Source organism: Aptenodytes patagonicus, chromosome 12 (genome assembly GCF_965638725.1).
Source record: "Aptenodytes patagonicus chromosome 12, bAptPat1.pri.cur, whole genome shotgun sequence".
Classification (NCBI taxonomy): domain Eukaryota; kingdom Metazoa; phylum Chordata; class Aves; order Sphenisciformes; family Spheniscidae; genus Aptenodytes; species Aptenodytes patagonicus.
In genome coordinates this window covers 8,498,478-8,511,353 of record NC_134960.1, presented here as the reverse complement: position 1 = coordinate 8,511,353, position 12,876 = coordinate 8,498,478, and the positions used below count along the sequence as shown (strand labels likewise).

Here is a 12,876-nt window from a genome sequence, read left to right as displayed (position 1 = left end):
CTGAGTGAAGGGCTGTCACATCCTCGTCTCCACTCCACAAACTAACGCCTGCAAAGTGCATTTCCCCCCTCGTGGGGCAGGGAAGCAGAGCTGGGAGCTGATGTGCTACCTGGCAGAAGCCCTCGCACATCACCTCCTCCTGCTGAGCCTCATCTCGCTCCCCACACGCCAAAAGGAGGCACAAACCGAAACGAGCAGCTCTGTACAATGATAAACTATAGAAAGACTTTCCAGGGAAAGAAGAGTCCCTGCTCTCCGGTGTGGAGATCAGTCAAACCCTGCAAGAAAAGACCCAACGAAAAGCACCCGCACCTTTACGCACATCCATAAGTACCTATACAACCTATCGAAACACGCTGCAAGTTTTCTCCAGGATCTTTTTAAGTCTCAATCCTGCTTGGGATAAAAGTGACACCTGTCTCTCACCATCGCTAGGTCCATGTCCTAAGCGAGCCCTCCGAGGAGAGGGCACGCAGAGCTGACCTGTGCTGCGCTTACCTGCTGCCAGCCCAGCTCCACCCGTGGAAGCCAGCTCTCTTCCCCCACCCTCCTCCAGTCCCCACAACCACACAGGGATGAACCCAGCCCGTTCATCCACCCACAGCCCCCTGGGGAGGGCAAGTCAGCGGAACAGAAAACCCAGGCGGCATTGTCTTTTGAAGTTTTTATTTTTATACATTTTTTTTTTGTATTAAAAAGGAAAAAGCATAATTACCACAAATTACAAAGGACTAAAGCATTACTAGAATAATGAATCACATCAGCCTAGAAAGCAGATACTCTGAATAATATTAATGTTATAATACAAGCTCTCATTCAAGTATTTTACATTTTTCTCTTTTCCTTTTATACGTGATGATGATCCTAGCACATGGGTCAAAGATTATGTACTATCGACAGAAGATGGATCATGTACAGCGGTCCATATTAACAAGATTTTCCTCCCAAGTGATACATGGTCTGTGATGAGTCATTTTAAGTTTGTCTCTACAATAAATGCAGCTGAAGAAGGTTGCACACACGTTCTAGTTTTGGGAAACAGAAGGCTGAGGTTGGGACACAGAGGGTTTGAGAAGGGCCAGCACATCGAACCATCACCCCTTTTGCTCCAGGCGAGCGAGCAGAGGGCCACCCTCGCCGGGGTGCAGCTCAGCGGGGGTTCCTGGGCCACAGATCCAAAGGTTTCCAACCCCAATGGGACCGGCTGGGAGAGGAGGAGGGGGAGCGGGGCTGCACCAGGGAGGCTCGAGGGACCAAGTGGTGCCAAGCACCCCCTCCCGCAAGGGACACCACCGGCACGAGCCAGCCCCCGTGCGGGGCTGACACCTGGAGAGCGAGCCGCAGGGGGACAGCGCGGGGACCCTGGGGTTGACCCGAGCACGCTCCCACACATGACAGGGGGCTGGCTGGCACCCAGGGCGCTCCCCGCTCCTCTGCAGCTCCCCACCAAAAGGATGTGCTTGTCACAGATACATCGGTCCTATGTTCAAGTGTCTGCAGAAAGTGAAACTGTAAACTACTCATTGAAACGCTGCCCTCCAGCTACCTGCTCCACGCCACCGAGATGAACATTTTCTTTAAAGAAAAGAAAAAAAAAGTCATTCACCTATTACCTGTATTGGAAACCTTTTAAAAAAAAAGAGTTGGTGAGGCATTTAACATCAAGTGTAGCAACCCTCTCAAAAAGAGCCTAACATCCATTTCAAAACAGTGACAAAGTGACATAACCAGTCTCAGAGGAGACAGGAGAAAATAAGCATTGCAAACACAGCTTGCTACATTTACAGTTTTCCTTTTTTTTTTTCTTCCTCATTTGATAAAATAACTGGAAAGGCATTAACAGCTAGAAGCCCCCCCCGCACTGCCATGCTGAACGTGTACAGACACGTGGCAGGATACTGAGGTTAAATGCATCATTTTGTTACAGTACAGTCAACCAGTCCCAGACAGGATGAGCAGGTGCCAAAACTCAAGGGACCCCAAGGGCTACAGTGACAAGCCGCCATCAGGGGTGCGAGGGGGGCAGCAGGAAGAGGGACAGACAGATGAACAGAGCAGCAGGATTATTACTTTTTTAAATTATTTTTTTTCCCCCCCCAAATAAGCACAGCAAAGCAACAAAGCCTCCTCCGAAACACACCTTCCACCTCCACTCCTGACCCCATGCCAGAGCTCTGTAATGCAACCGCCTGCATCCCAAAGACGGGCTGACACACAGGACCGCGGCAAAGAGCCCCGGCTGTAGCAGCCTGGGACCTCTCGAGAAGAGGGGTGAGACAGGGAGCACTCCCCCCGCTCTGCCTGCAGGCCCGCCGGCCTCCGCCGGCCTTTCTGAAATCAGCCGGGGCTGGGCGCCAGCACCACACAGCCCTTGCGAGCTGGGGGACAGATCAGTGTTCACAGGAGTACGCATGCCCGATCACTCAGACCACTAAAAAAAAAAAAAAAAAAAAGCACAAAACATGATCATGGTGAAGCCTCCAAGCTAAAAGCAAGGCCAAACTCCCTCCTCGGCAGGAAGGCAAGAGCTTCCTCAAAAGCAAAACCCCCTCTCTGGATAGCAGCCCCTTTGTCCGGCGGTGGAGCGAGCCATGTGCTATGCCTTCTGTACGCAGCAAGAGGGAAGGTGCCTCTGCAGACCCGTCCCCCGTGCAAGCCATAAAACAGGGGAAAGCCTTGCTGCTGTCAGCCCTTCCTCAGCCTGGCACTGACCACACACTCTGCAGCCCTGACCTCGCCATGGCCTCCGCACAGCACAGGGGTGCGGGGTGCTGCCCTGTAACCAGAGCACCACGGAGCTCCCTGCCCTCTGCCACCACCCACACCGCAACCGGCGGGCATCGCACCCCAGCAGAGAGCAGAAGTGAACGGCCCCGAAGTGAACGGCCCCGTGTTCCCTCAGTCCAGAGGAAGACATGCGGGAGCAACCAACAGCTGCCTCAGGCTGTCACGTCCGTCTTTCCTTTGCTCCCTGGCTACGCTGCTGCCTGACAGACAGTAAAACAAGGCACACAGTCCGCAAATCCAGAGGGACCGCTGGGATTGCTCTTCTGACCCACCTTGCCCTGGGAAACAGGGGCGTTTCACATGGAGCCCTCAGTCACGCTGATGTGACAAACGACTGACTCGGCAGAGGGGGGGAAAACTCTTCCGTGCCGAGACTAGAGCCTCAGCCTTAGAAATTAAAAAATAATTTAAAAATCAATTCAGATTTTGGGAAATTCTCTGGGAAATTTCTTACCTCTTCTACCACCCAAGCAATTCCACAGTCTGCTCCACAAGCAACAACTCCACAGCAGGAGCTCGTTCCTCCTCATTTCCTATTGCATTTGTTGCTAAAATGCAGACAATTGGCTTCAAATGAGAACACACACTGACGAGAGGAGCACAGGGACACAGCAGCAAGGACCACCGGCGGCACATCCAGACCCGCCTCCACTTGTGAACAACCAGCAACGCATCTCCAGTGTCCCTGATCAACCCCCAGCTCCAGCCTCCGAGGCTCCTCCTTCCCAAATCGGGCACAAACCCCGCTGCATCCGTAACCTCAGAGATGAGACTCTGGCTCACAAGAGAGGGGAAATCCAGAGATAACAGTCACAGCCGCAGCACTGTGCAGGCGTTACTTGCCCGTCTTGCCCAGTTACCACCCCGCAACCCCAGAGCGCTGCTGCTGTAATGGAGCAAGCCATGGACTCAGGCAGGCTGAAATCGGGCCTGCGAGTGGTACCAAGCTGCAGGGCGACGTGGCAGGGGCGGACAGACCAGGGCGGGATCACACCACCAGGAAACAGCAAAGTAGCAGCTACCCAGCCTCACTCAAACCCAGCTGTGCTTTCAATTCTAGCAGCAGTTCACAAAGCTGCTCCATACAGACCAGCCCACCTCCCTCCCCGCTCCCCGCCCCCCCCCCCCCCCCCCCCCCACTAAAGCAGCATCATCTTCGATGCAGTGTCAGTTCGGGAAGGTAATAACTTCAAGCCAGGGCCCCACGAGCATCCACAGCCACTGCTAATTGACAGCTTGCCCAAGCTCGCCCTCTTGATGTCTGCTCTCAGGTCCTGGCTGCTCTCATCCACCAGCCCCACAGCCGTACAGGGACAGCCTTGGAGAGATGTCTCCTCCTCCCAGCTATGAGACACAGCTCTGGATCAACTGGATACTTTGAGAAAACACTGTTCATTACCAGCTTGTGATTTTGCAGAGGGTAACGCAATTAGCTGCATCTTGGAGTAGCCCACTGCGGTGCCCACTCCGCAACGTGCAGAGGAGGAGCACGCTTTGCAGCTCACGAGGATGGAGTGCCGGAGCCACAACCAAGCCATCTGCAAAGCAGGTATCCCGACCCAGAGGACAGAGCACAGCGGCAGCAAGGCAAGCAGCTCTGGCTGAAAAGGAGCTTCTACCCTTACAGTGGGAGCATGACTTTGCAGTGCTACTTCCAGGCCCCGGGAGCAGATCTCACCCCTCTGACACATGGCCCCTGCGAGGGAACGCAGCTCACGAGCCTTGGGAGGGTTTGCCTGCCGAAGCCCACCTGGTGCTGGGTAGAGGAACCAAGTAAATGCCACAGCAGCTCTGCAGCCATCCCTTTGCCTCAGCCAAGCAAGGAGCAGCATGATGTTATCTCAGCCCTCAGAGATGCACAGGGACGCTGCCCTAGGCAGGAGACTCCACGCAGCCACCTGCCAAGACATGACGCACAAGGAAACCCAGGCAAGATCCCTCCTTTGCCAGGCAGGTCTCCCACTCACACCCAGCACAAGGTCCCACCAGCAGCCCTGGGCCAGTGACAGCTGTGAGAGACGGGTTCTCCAGGGCTGCGTCACTCCCTCGTCAGGCTACAGCATTAAGTGGCACCAGGGACATGCCAGCCCTCCCACTCGCTCACAGCAAGGACCAGTCCCTCCAGCTGCTAAGAGGGATTGCCCCACTCACCCCCCGACCACGCCGGAGGCGCAGAGCGGAGCAGACTGACCTCCCGCCCCAGCCTGCCCGGAGAGGGCACAGGGGTGTCCGAGTGAGGCCATAAGCACATACAGTCGCTGTCGCGGGGAGGATGCTATAATGGTATATACACAACGTAGCGGCTTCAACTACTTCATGAGCACAAGTCTTGGATTTGACTGCCCTCGGCACCTTCCCCCACGAGAATCAGGGCTGGCAGGGGGTCTCTGCAACGGGGGGGAGGCATCCAAGCGAGCTGCGGGGTCAGAGGAAAGGCCGCGGGGAAGATCAGCTCGGCAGCAATGCCGTGAGGAGTCTCTGGGCCGGGGGGGCCGAGTGCCCAGTGCGCCCCAGGGTGCGGGAAGTCAGCAAGCCTCCCCAGTCTAGCTCCACCATAAGGCAACTTTTTTTTTGTTGGGTTTTTTTTTTTGTTTTTTTTTCTTTGTTTTTCATCAATAATATTTTCAAGGAAGAAAGCAAAGGGAGATGTGTCTTTTTGAAGTTTTTTGTTGTTGTTGTTTTAGAGGGGTTTGAGTTTTTTGTTGTTGTTTTGTTTTTCCAAGAGAAAAGGAAGAGAAAACCTCCTTCGGCAAAGTCCTGTCTTTGCATGCTATGGGTGTTCCTGGGGCAGCGGGTGCACCGTCCACGCAGGCTCGAGTCCAGGTGCCTGCCGGCCTCCCACCAGCCGTCCTTGCAGGAAGGAGTCAGAACAAGCCTATCCTTGGCAAAGGTCCTTTGGTTGACTTCCAAATTGTCCGTGATGGAAGGGAGAGGCGGGTGGAGGGAGAGCCAGACCCTCCGGAAGGTTGGAGGTGAAGACGCTGGCGAGGAGGGAACAGGGCAACGCTCCTGTCACGGCGGTCGATGTTGGAGAGGCACCGCCAATACATGGAATGGGAGACGTCAGCCAGGTAATGGAGATCAGAGGCTCCGCAGCATCGTGACACACTGCGGCTTCGGTCCCCCATCAGGGAACCTCGCTCCTCTGAGCTTCCTCAGCAGGCTGCCCTGCGATCCGAGGGGGGACACAGAGGGGAGTTGTTGGGGCCACACAGAGCAGACTTGTTTTGGTAAATCCAGACGAACTTCTAGCAATAATTTAAAACTTGATATATATATATAATAATAAAAAAATCTCCCCTTTCCAACCCAGCCAGAACATTTTTTTTTGAAGAGACACTAAGACATGAGCATGTGCACAGGAGGGGAGGGAAGGGAAAGCAAAGGGTGGGTCTGCTGGGAGCAGGTCTGGCTCTGGTCAGGTTTGTAATAGCAAAATGGTGTTTTAGATGCAGATCATCTTTGCTTTCCAGCCACGAGAGAAAAAAAAATCGTGTGCGTTGAAGTTTCTCCCAAGCAGCCTATTCCTGGGCACCCACCTTCCAGCTCCCTTCCTGTCCCACTCCCTCACATCTCCCCTTCTCCGAGCCAGTCCCCCACCAACCCACCCTGTCCCCTGGCAGGAAGCAGACACTGCAGCCTCTCTACTTCCCCACTGTCTGCGATTCTGCAGCCGACGGGGCAGGAGATTGCTGGCTCAGGTTTTTGGCATCCTCTTGTGCAGGCTGGCTGGGTGAGGCGTGGGCTTGGCTGGATGGGCACTGGCTGACCGTTTTGCTGGAAGACTGGGATGGGTAGCGCTTCCTGCCATCTCCCCCTGACGTCGTAGGGTATCTCTTGTGTCCACCTTCCTCCCCCATGGGTGGCTGGAAGAGAAGCACCCCAGTATCAGCACAACCTCCTCCAAATGCAGATGCCCTCCCCCTGGATCAGAGAACAGCCTTCCTGCAAACCTCTAGTTGCGATGCCTCTCCCTGACCCACAAGGAACATGCATACCCACCCCAAGCACACAGCTGCCCTTCTCTCCAAATCTACCGCTGCCAGATTTGCTGACAGAAAGACAGACCGACTTCCAATCGAGCACAAGGGTGACAACTTGCTCTTAGGCACCTCCTTCCCACAGAGGGGCACAGTCCAGAAGTCCGGGAGCCAGAGCTCCACACAATGCTAGCGCCACTCAAGCCATCCAGGCTCACTTTCCTCCTCAGCTCATCGGGGAAGATGGGCTCATCCAATTCCCCAGAGAGCTGCTCTGAACTGGATCTGCAATATTCAAACCCTGCAGCTTGCTCCTGGCCCAGCTACAATGACAGGGCATGACACTAGGTGTCACTGACTTCCCCTACCTAGCACTGCCTGGGGACCGGCCCCCAGAATCCTCCTCGGAGGGGACCAAGGGGTGTTTGCAGGGGCCATCAGTGTGGTGCAGGCATTGTGTCTACTCACATCCACTCGGAAGTCCTCGAGGCGCTTGAACTTGCTGAGGTATTCTTGCAGTTTGCTGTTAATGTCCAGATTTTTGGCTTTGGAATATTTTAAGAAGGCCCAGAACTTTTCCAGCCCATAGAGCTGTCCTGAAGGGGGAGAAAACCAAACCAGACGTCAGCAGAACAAAAATCAAACCAGACATCAGAACCCTTTCCTCCAGGCTTCCCCACCGCTCAACCCCATGGACCCTCCTGTCCCACTGGTGAGCACAACCAAGCTGAGATGGAGAACCTGGAGGGAAGCAACCTACATCAGTACTGGCAGCCCTCTTGACAGGGGATGTCCCCAGGCTCGGCTGACCTGGTGGTGACAGAGCTCAGCCACTGCAGGGCCTTGAGAAATCCTAGAGGAACCGGTGCATCTAGAGAAATGTTTTGGGAGAGCTACAGCCTCCCATTGCCCCCCTCAGGAAGTCTTCAGGCCGGTGAGCATCCACTCAACCCTCTCCCGTGAAGCGAGCAACAGGACATCCAGCCGGTCCCCGCTGCACACGTTAATGTACAGCTTTACGTGGCTTCCCCAAAGTCATGAGAAGAGGCCCAGGGGCAGCCATGCAGCTGGGCTACATCGCTGCCAACCTCAGGGAAGGCCAAAGGAGGCACCTACCAGCTTCGTAATCCTTGATGGTCTCTTCTTGAAAGTCCTTAAATATGTCTGGCCGGAATTTCTTCTCCAGCCCGTAACTGTAGTATCTGAAAAGGCACTCCAGACCGTACCTGGGAACACAGCAGCATGTGGTGCTCAGACACCAGTGCATGCAACACCCAGGCAGAGAGGCTCTTGCGGCAAGAGCCCTGTTGCGTACCAGCAGTAGGAGGTGACTGAGGGTGGCCCCAGTCCTACCTTTGAGCAAGGCAGAGATACTGCCTTTGTTTTGCTGTGAGCCCTGCAAAAGGCCGAATCCTTCCCCCACTCCCCTCCCAGGAAAGGCCACTCCGCCCCTTCTCTCCTACCTGTATCCCTCCTTCCCATCCTCCACAGCCAGTTGCTTGAACTCCTCGTACATTTTCTTGTTGAAGTGATCTCGGAGGAAGAAGGACCAGAACCGGAAAAGCGTGTTCATCTCCTGGGACTGACCAATGCCCAGTCGTTTCCGCTCTGTTTCGGGAAGAGGGGATGATTGCAAGGCAGATCCTCTCCCAGGGAGCCAGCTCTGCACAAGGGCTCATGTACAGGAGGGCCCTGTGTCACTGTGACTACACCCAGTCCCAGTGCTTGATGCCCTGAGCCACAGCTTGTGCTCACTACAAACTATGGGGAAACAGCAGCTACCAGCAAGGTTGTCCTGTAGGACCCTGCTTATTTCCCTGCTTATCTCTGTGGGCATGCTCTGCAGCCGTACCCTGCCCCCTGACAGAGCAGAGCAGAGACATCCTGCCCCACGCCCTGCGGTGCAGGCATCCCTACCGTTAAGGCAGCGCCGACGGTACTTGTGGTAGACATGTTGCGTGAAGCCGTTCTCCTTGAGCAGCTCGTGCGAAGGATGCTGAAACTTGGGCAGGGACTGCGGGGTGCATCCGTAGCTTCCGACAGCTGGGGTCCCCTCCGAGGGGCTGGAGCTGAGCATGAGAGACACTTCCGTCAACCCCCTTCCTTGCATCACCCAGCCGACAGTGGAGTGGGGTCACACTCCACCCCGCAGCACTTGTCTGTTGGTCCCACCAACTCCCTGTGACTGTCTACTCTGGGTTTGGGACCTGAGCCATGGTGTATCCTACTAAGGAGGGAACCAATGTTTCCAACCGAGTCTCATGTTGTTACTCCAAGGCTTCACATTTTCCTCAGCTCCTTCCAGGAGGGACAAGTTGGGTCCCAGTCTTTTCTGCAGCCACCTAACAGGAGACCTCCCCTGCAAGACCAGGCGCTGCCTTTCCCCTTCCTTCCCACACTCGCTCCCTTTCCCATTTCTGGCTCCTTCGTGATCATGCATGCCTGTCTCCAGTACCTGATTGAGGCAGTTCGGGGCCTGTGCTCCCGAGAGTCCATCACCCAGCCCACATGGCACTCCATCGGGGGGTTTGAACTGTGCCTCGTCTTCCTCTTCCGTGGAGTCTGCAAGACATGGTGCATCAGGTACACGTCCCCTTCCTCCCCAGGCCCCACTGGGAAACCCCAGCTCCCGTCCCACACCCCAGCCTGGTCCCACCTTGGCATCTATCGTCCTGCCCTCTTTCACCACCGGGTAGAACCGGGGCGTCTGTGTCGGGTCCTTCAGCTGAGGTGTGCGAGGGGTCCGGGGGGTCCTGGCGTTGCGGTAGTTGGGTGATTCTGGTACAGTCGTAGGCAAAGACCGGGCAATGGTTGAAGGCTCAGGGACTCCAAACAACTTGTTAGCCAAAGCATCTGTAGGTACTGCAGAGAGGAAACCCCCCACCCTGGGTCAAGCTGAGCTCTGAGCACAAGAGCATCACTATAGCCAAGGGACACCCATCTGGCAGATGGGAAACAGCAGGGGCAGGAATGCAGGGTCACATCCCAGCCCTCCGAGACAAGCAGCTTCAAATCCAGCCTGGCCAAACAGCCCAAAGCCTAGCAAGCAGATCCAAGGACTGAGCTTCCAGGGATTCCACAAGGTATCTGCTTCCCAGTGGCTAACAGCAGTGACAAATCCCCCATCCCCAGGAGAAGGACAGGGCACCAGGCCCCACACACAGGCAAGCGAGGCCCAGTGGCCAATTGCCTTCCAGGTACTCCAAGAGGGTCCAAAAGAAAAATCACATCCAGGGAGCTACATCAAAGTCCACCAAAGTTTCCTCACTCTGCTGGAACACCTCTGCTTTTGGGCCTCCTCTTCTGGAGCCCCAAAACGTTCAGCTGGGAGAAGAGCATTGCTCTGGGAAAGATAATCCCACACACCAGTGGCCCCAATTCCTTCTCCCCAGCTGCTACCCAACCTCCAAGGACCTCTCACTAGGAGGAACAGGGACAAATCAGTCCCACTCCACTCGTGTCCCCTGTCTCTTACCTTGCTGGAACCTGGGGGGACCAGGAGGGACTTCCTGGTTTGGATCCACGGGGGGCTCTGGGGTCAGGGTGTCGAACTGCTCCCTGCTGATCATATTCACCTTCTTGAAGTTCTCCACTTCTTGCTGCATTGGAAGAGGACGACAATGAAGCAACCAATTGCCCTCTTCTACCCTCATCCCATCAACTCATCGTGACCGATTGTGCAATGGCTTGTGCAATGGCCACAATGCTGGGCACCAAGTGCAGCCATAAGGCCTTGGTGCCCAGAAGGGCGACGTGCTGCATGGAGGTAGGGAGGGGAGATGCAGCAGACCTGGCCCCCCCTGCAATGGGGCCCTGCATGGGCCAGATCTGAGCCACTTGCTGCTCCCAAGCTTTCAGGGATCCTACAAGGCAGCTCTGCTAACCATGGCTTGCTTCTTTCAGGCTTTTAGACGCCTGCATCGGCACCGGTGCAGCAAGGTTCAAGGCAAGCCTGGCCAGGACCCCACTGTCCCCGCCACCTTCTTGCATCCCTAGAGCCTCCTCCCCTCATCCTCACCACCACACCAGCAGTGGGGCACAATGCTCCCATGTATTTGAAGGACCCATACCCCCAGCACACACTGTCCCTCTGTCACCTGCTCTCCCCACACCCTCAGCTTCTACCACCTCGAAGAGCAGCACTGCTTCAGCAATGTACCAGGTACTAGACGTGGGAACACTGAGCTCAGCTGGTAGCTCCAATGGGCCAGTCCACCTTGCAGCCAAAATAACTCCAGCTGCTGAACAAGCCTAGGCAAGTCCCCGACCGTGAGAGTCACCAAGCTGGGACTCAAATGTTTCAAGGCAGCAGATGGGCTTTCTATAAAAAGCCCAAGTCTGTGCAAACTAGCAGCAAAGCGGAGAAGAGCACAGGCCAAGTGCAGCCCAGCCATCAATGAACCCATTCCCAATAAGCGCAGTCTCCAAGGGACCGTGCCATGGAGCGCTGGGCACTATGGACACCTGGTTCCCTCCATAGATCTGGCACTGTCTGCCAAGACCCTGGCAGACAGCGGAGCAATGGACCCCATGTTCCAGGTCACCCCGTTACCAGCATTTTGTTTACCTGGCTGCAGCCTTACGCCATGTTACAGAGCTGTGTTTATCCCCAACACAGCAGAGCATGACACTGGGAGCCAGGAATCCTGAGCTCTACAAGAGGACTAATCTCAGCTTAGCCCTACCCCATGAGCGGGCTGTAACCCGCAGTACCACCCTTTCCACCCCACACCACCAAGGCGGCCAGTCTGCTGCACATGAAGCTCCCCGTCAGGAGCCCCGTGCCCACATGCACTCCCTTCCTTGGATCAGCTGCTCTCACCTTGATCTGCGAATACTCTGGCTCAAACTGCTCTGTCCACAGGTCCTGCTCGTAGTAGTACAGCCCATCGTTGATCACCTTGGCCAGCTCTGAGCTCATTTTAGCCCTGGATGTGTGGTTACCAGTCCGGTCCCCGCCAGGATGCCGGCGCAGGTAAGGAGGCGTCTGCGTCACGATGAGGATCTTGTTCACATCCCGATCGTCGATCTCATAATCCGAATCTTCATCTGACCAGTCAGTGAAGGTGTTCTTGCGGCCATCCATCTGCTCCATCTCCTCATCAAAGAGGAAGTCTAGCTCCTCAGGTTCATCTTGGTCCTTCTGCTTCTGCTGCTGTGGTGTCTTTGACTCCTCTGGTTTCTACAGGTAGGTGGGCAAGGGTGACACAGGGTAAAGACCACATAGCAGCACAAGCCTTCTGCTTGGAGACACAACTATTGCCCCATGTTTCCTTACTGCAGCCAGAAGGTGCCCATCTGGGGAGAATACCTTATTTACACCACTGGGAAGCAGCTCCGAAGGGGGTCAGATGGGGCCAGGAGAGACTAGGACATCACTCCCATGACAGACAGACCTTACTTGATCTGAAGCCTGCCTACTTATGATTCAAGTCACCCAGACAACTGGGAGACCCCCACCCCAACAGCTCCTACATCACCACCTACCTTGGGCCTGGCTGGCGAGGGTCGAGGTCTCTTCTTCACTTCAATCCACGTCTCTGAATCCAGGTCTGGCAGACTTGCAGACAGGCCCTTGGGCATCGTCTTCAGGTTACTGACCTCCTCCGTTTTGGTGGGGACTGGGCTGGCGGGACGTGGGGAGCCAGGAGCAGACTCTAGAGCCACCAAGAGCCACAAGGTGCTTTAGAGGGAGGGGGGGGAGCCTGGGGGGTTGTGTAGTTAAAGCACCTGACCGAAGAGGGAGTTATTTTGGCAGCATGGCACAGCTTGCGGGACTAACTAGCATCCAGTGGCCAAGGCTTACCAGCACATTGCCCACAAGTGCTTGGGGGGGGGGGGAAGTGTCCGGTTAAGGCTGTGATGCTGGTGGCAGCCACAGAGCTCTGCAGGTGACAGTATCACAGACACACAGAGCCCTAAAGCAGGCGGTGACTCTGTTGCTCTCGGGGAAATCTTTCCGAGACAGCCCAGAGCCAGTGGAAACAGATCTTCTCCTGCCAGAACTAACTCTTATGACAGCACCAAGAAGATCCTCCACTTGGCCTCTCAGGCCCAGCCCTGGGCTTCTGCCAGCACCCATGGGATGGGGTGACAAGAGCAGGGGGCA

At 55.5% G+C, this 12,876-nt stretch overlaps 1 protein-coding gene across 5 annotated transcripts in view; it reads right to left on the bottom strand.

Moving 5' to 3' along the window:
- Window positions 1-1,008: 1,008 nt before the first annotated feature.
- Window positions 1,009-12,876, bottom strand: part of LARP1 (La ribonucleoprotein 1, translational regulator) — a 48,711-nt gene continuing 36,843 nt past the window's right edge. For 4 of the 5 annotated variants that reach the window (XM_076350025.1, XM_076350026.1, XM_076350029.1 and 1 more), the window contains 10 exons: window positions 12,255-12,424; window positions 11,590-11,949; window positions 10,243-10,366; window positions 9,424-9,629; window positions 9,223-9,329; window positions 8,685-8,836; window positions 8,231-8,375; window positions 7,884-7,993; window positions 7,236-7,363; window positions 3,945-6,653 (listed from right to left, as the gene is read on the bottom strand). In XM_076350025.1, coding sequence (XP_076206140.1) covers window positions 6,432-6,653; window positions 7,236-7,363; window positions 7,884-7,993; window positions 8,231-8,375; window positions 8,685-8,836; window positions 9,223-9,329; window positions 9,424-9,629; window positions 10,243-10,366; window positions 11,590-11,949; window positions 12,255-12,424 — 1,724 coding nt within the window. In that variant the 3' untranslated portion in view covers window positions 3,945-6,431. Of the gene's footprint in view, window positions 1,576-3,944; window positions 6,654-7,235; window positions 7,364-7,883; window positions 7,994-8,230; window positions 8,376-8,684; window positions 8,837-9,222; window positions 9,330-9,423; window positions 9,630-10,242; window positions 10,367-11,589; window positions 11,950-12,254; window positions 12,425-12,876 lie in introns of those variants that run through there. The other variant, XR_012996359.1, reaches the window with a different exon arrangement.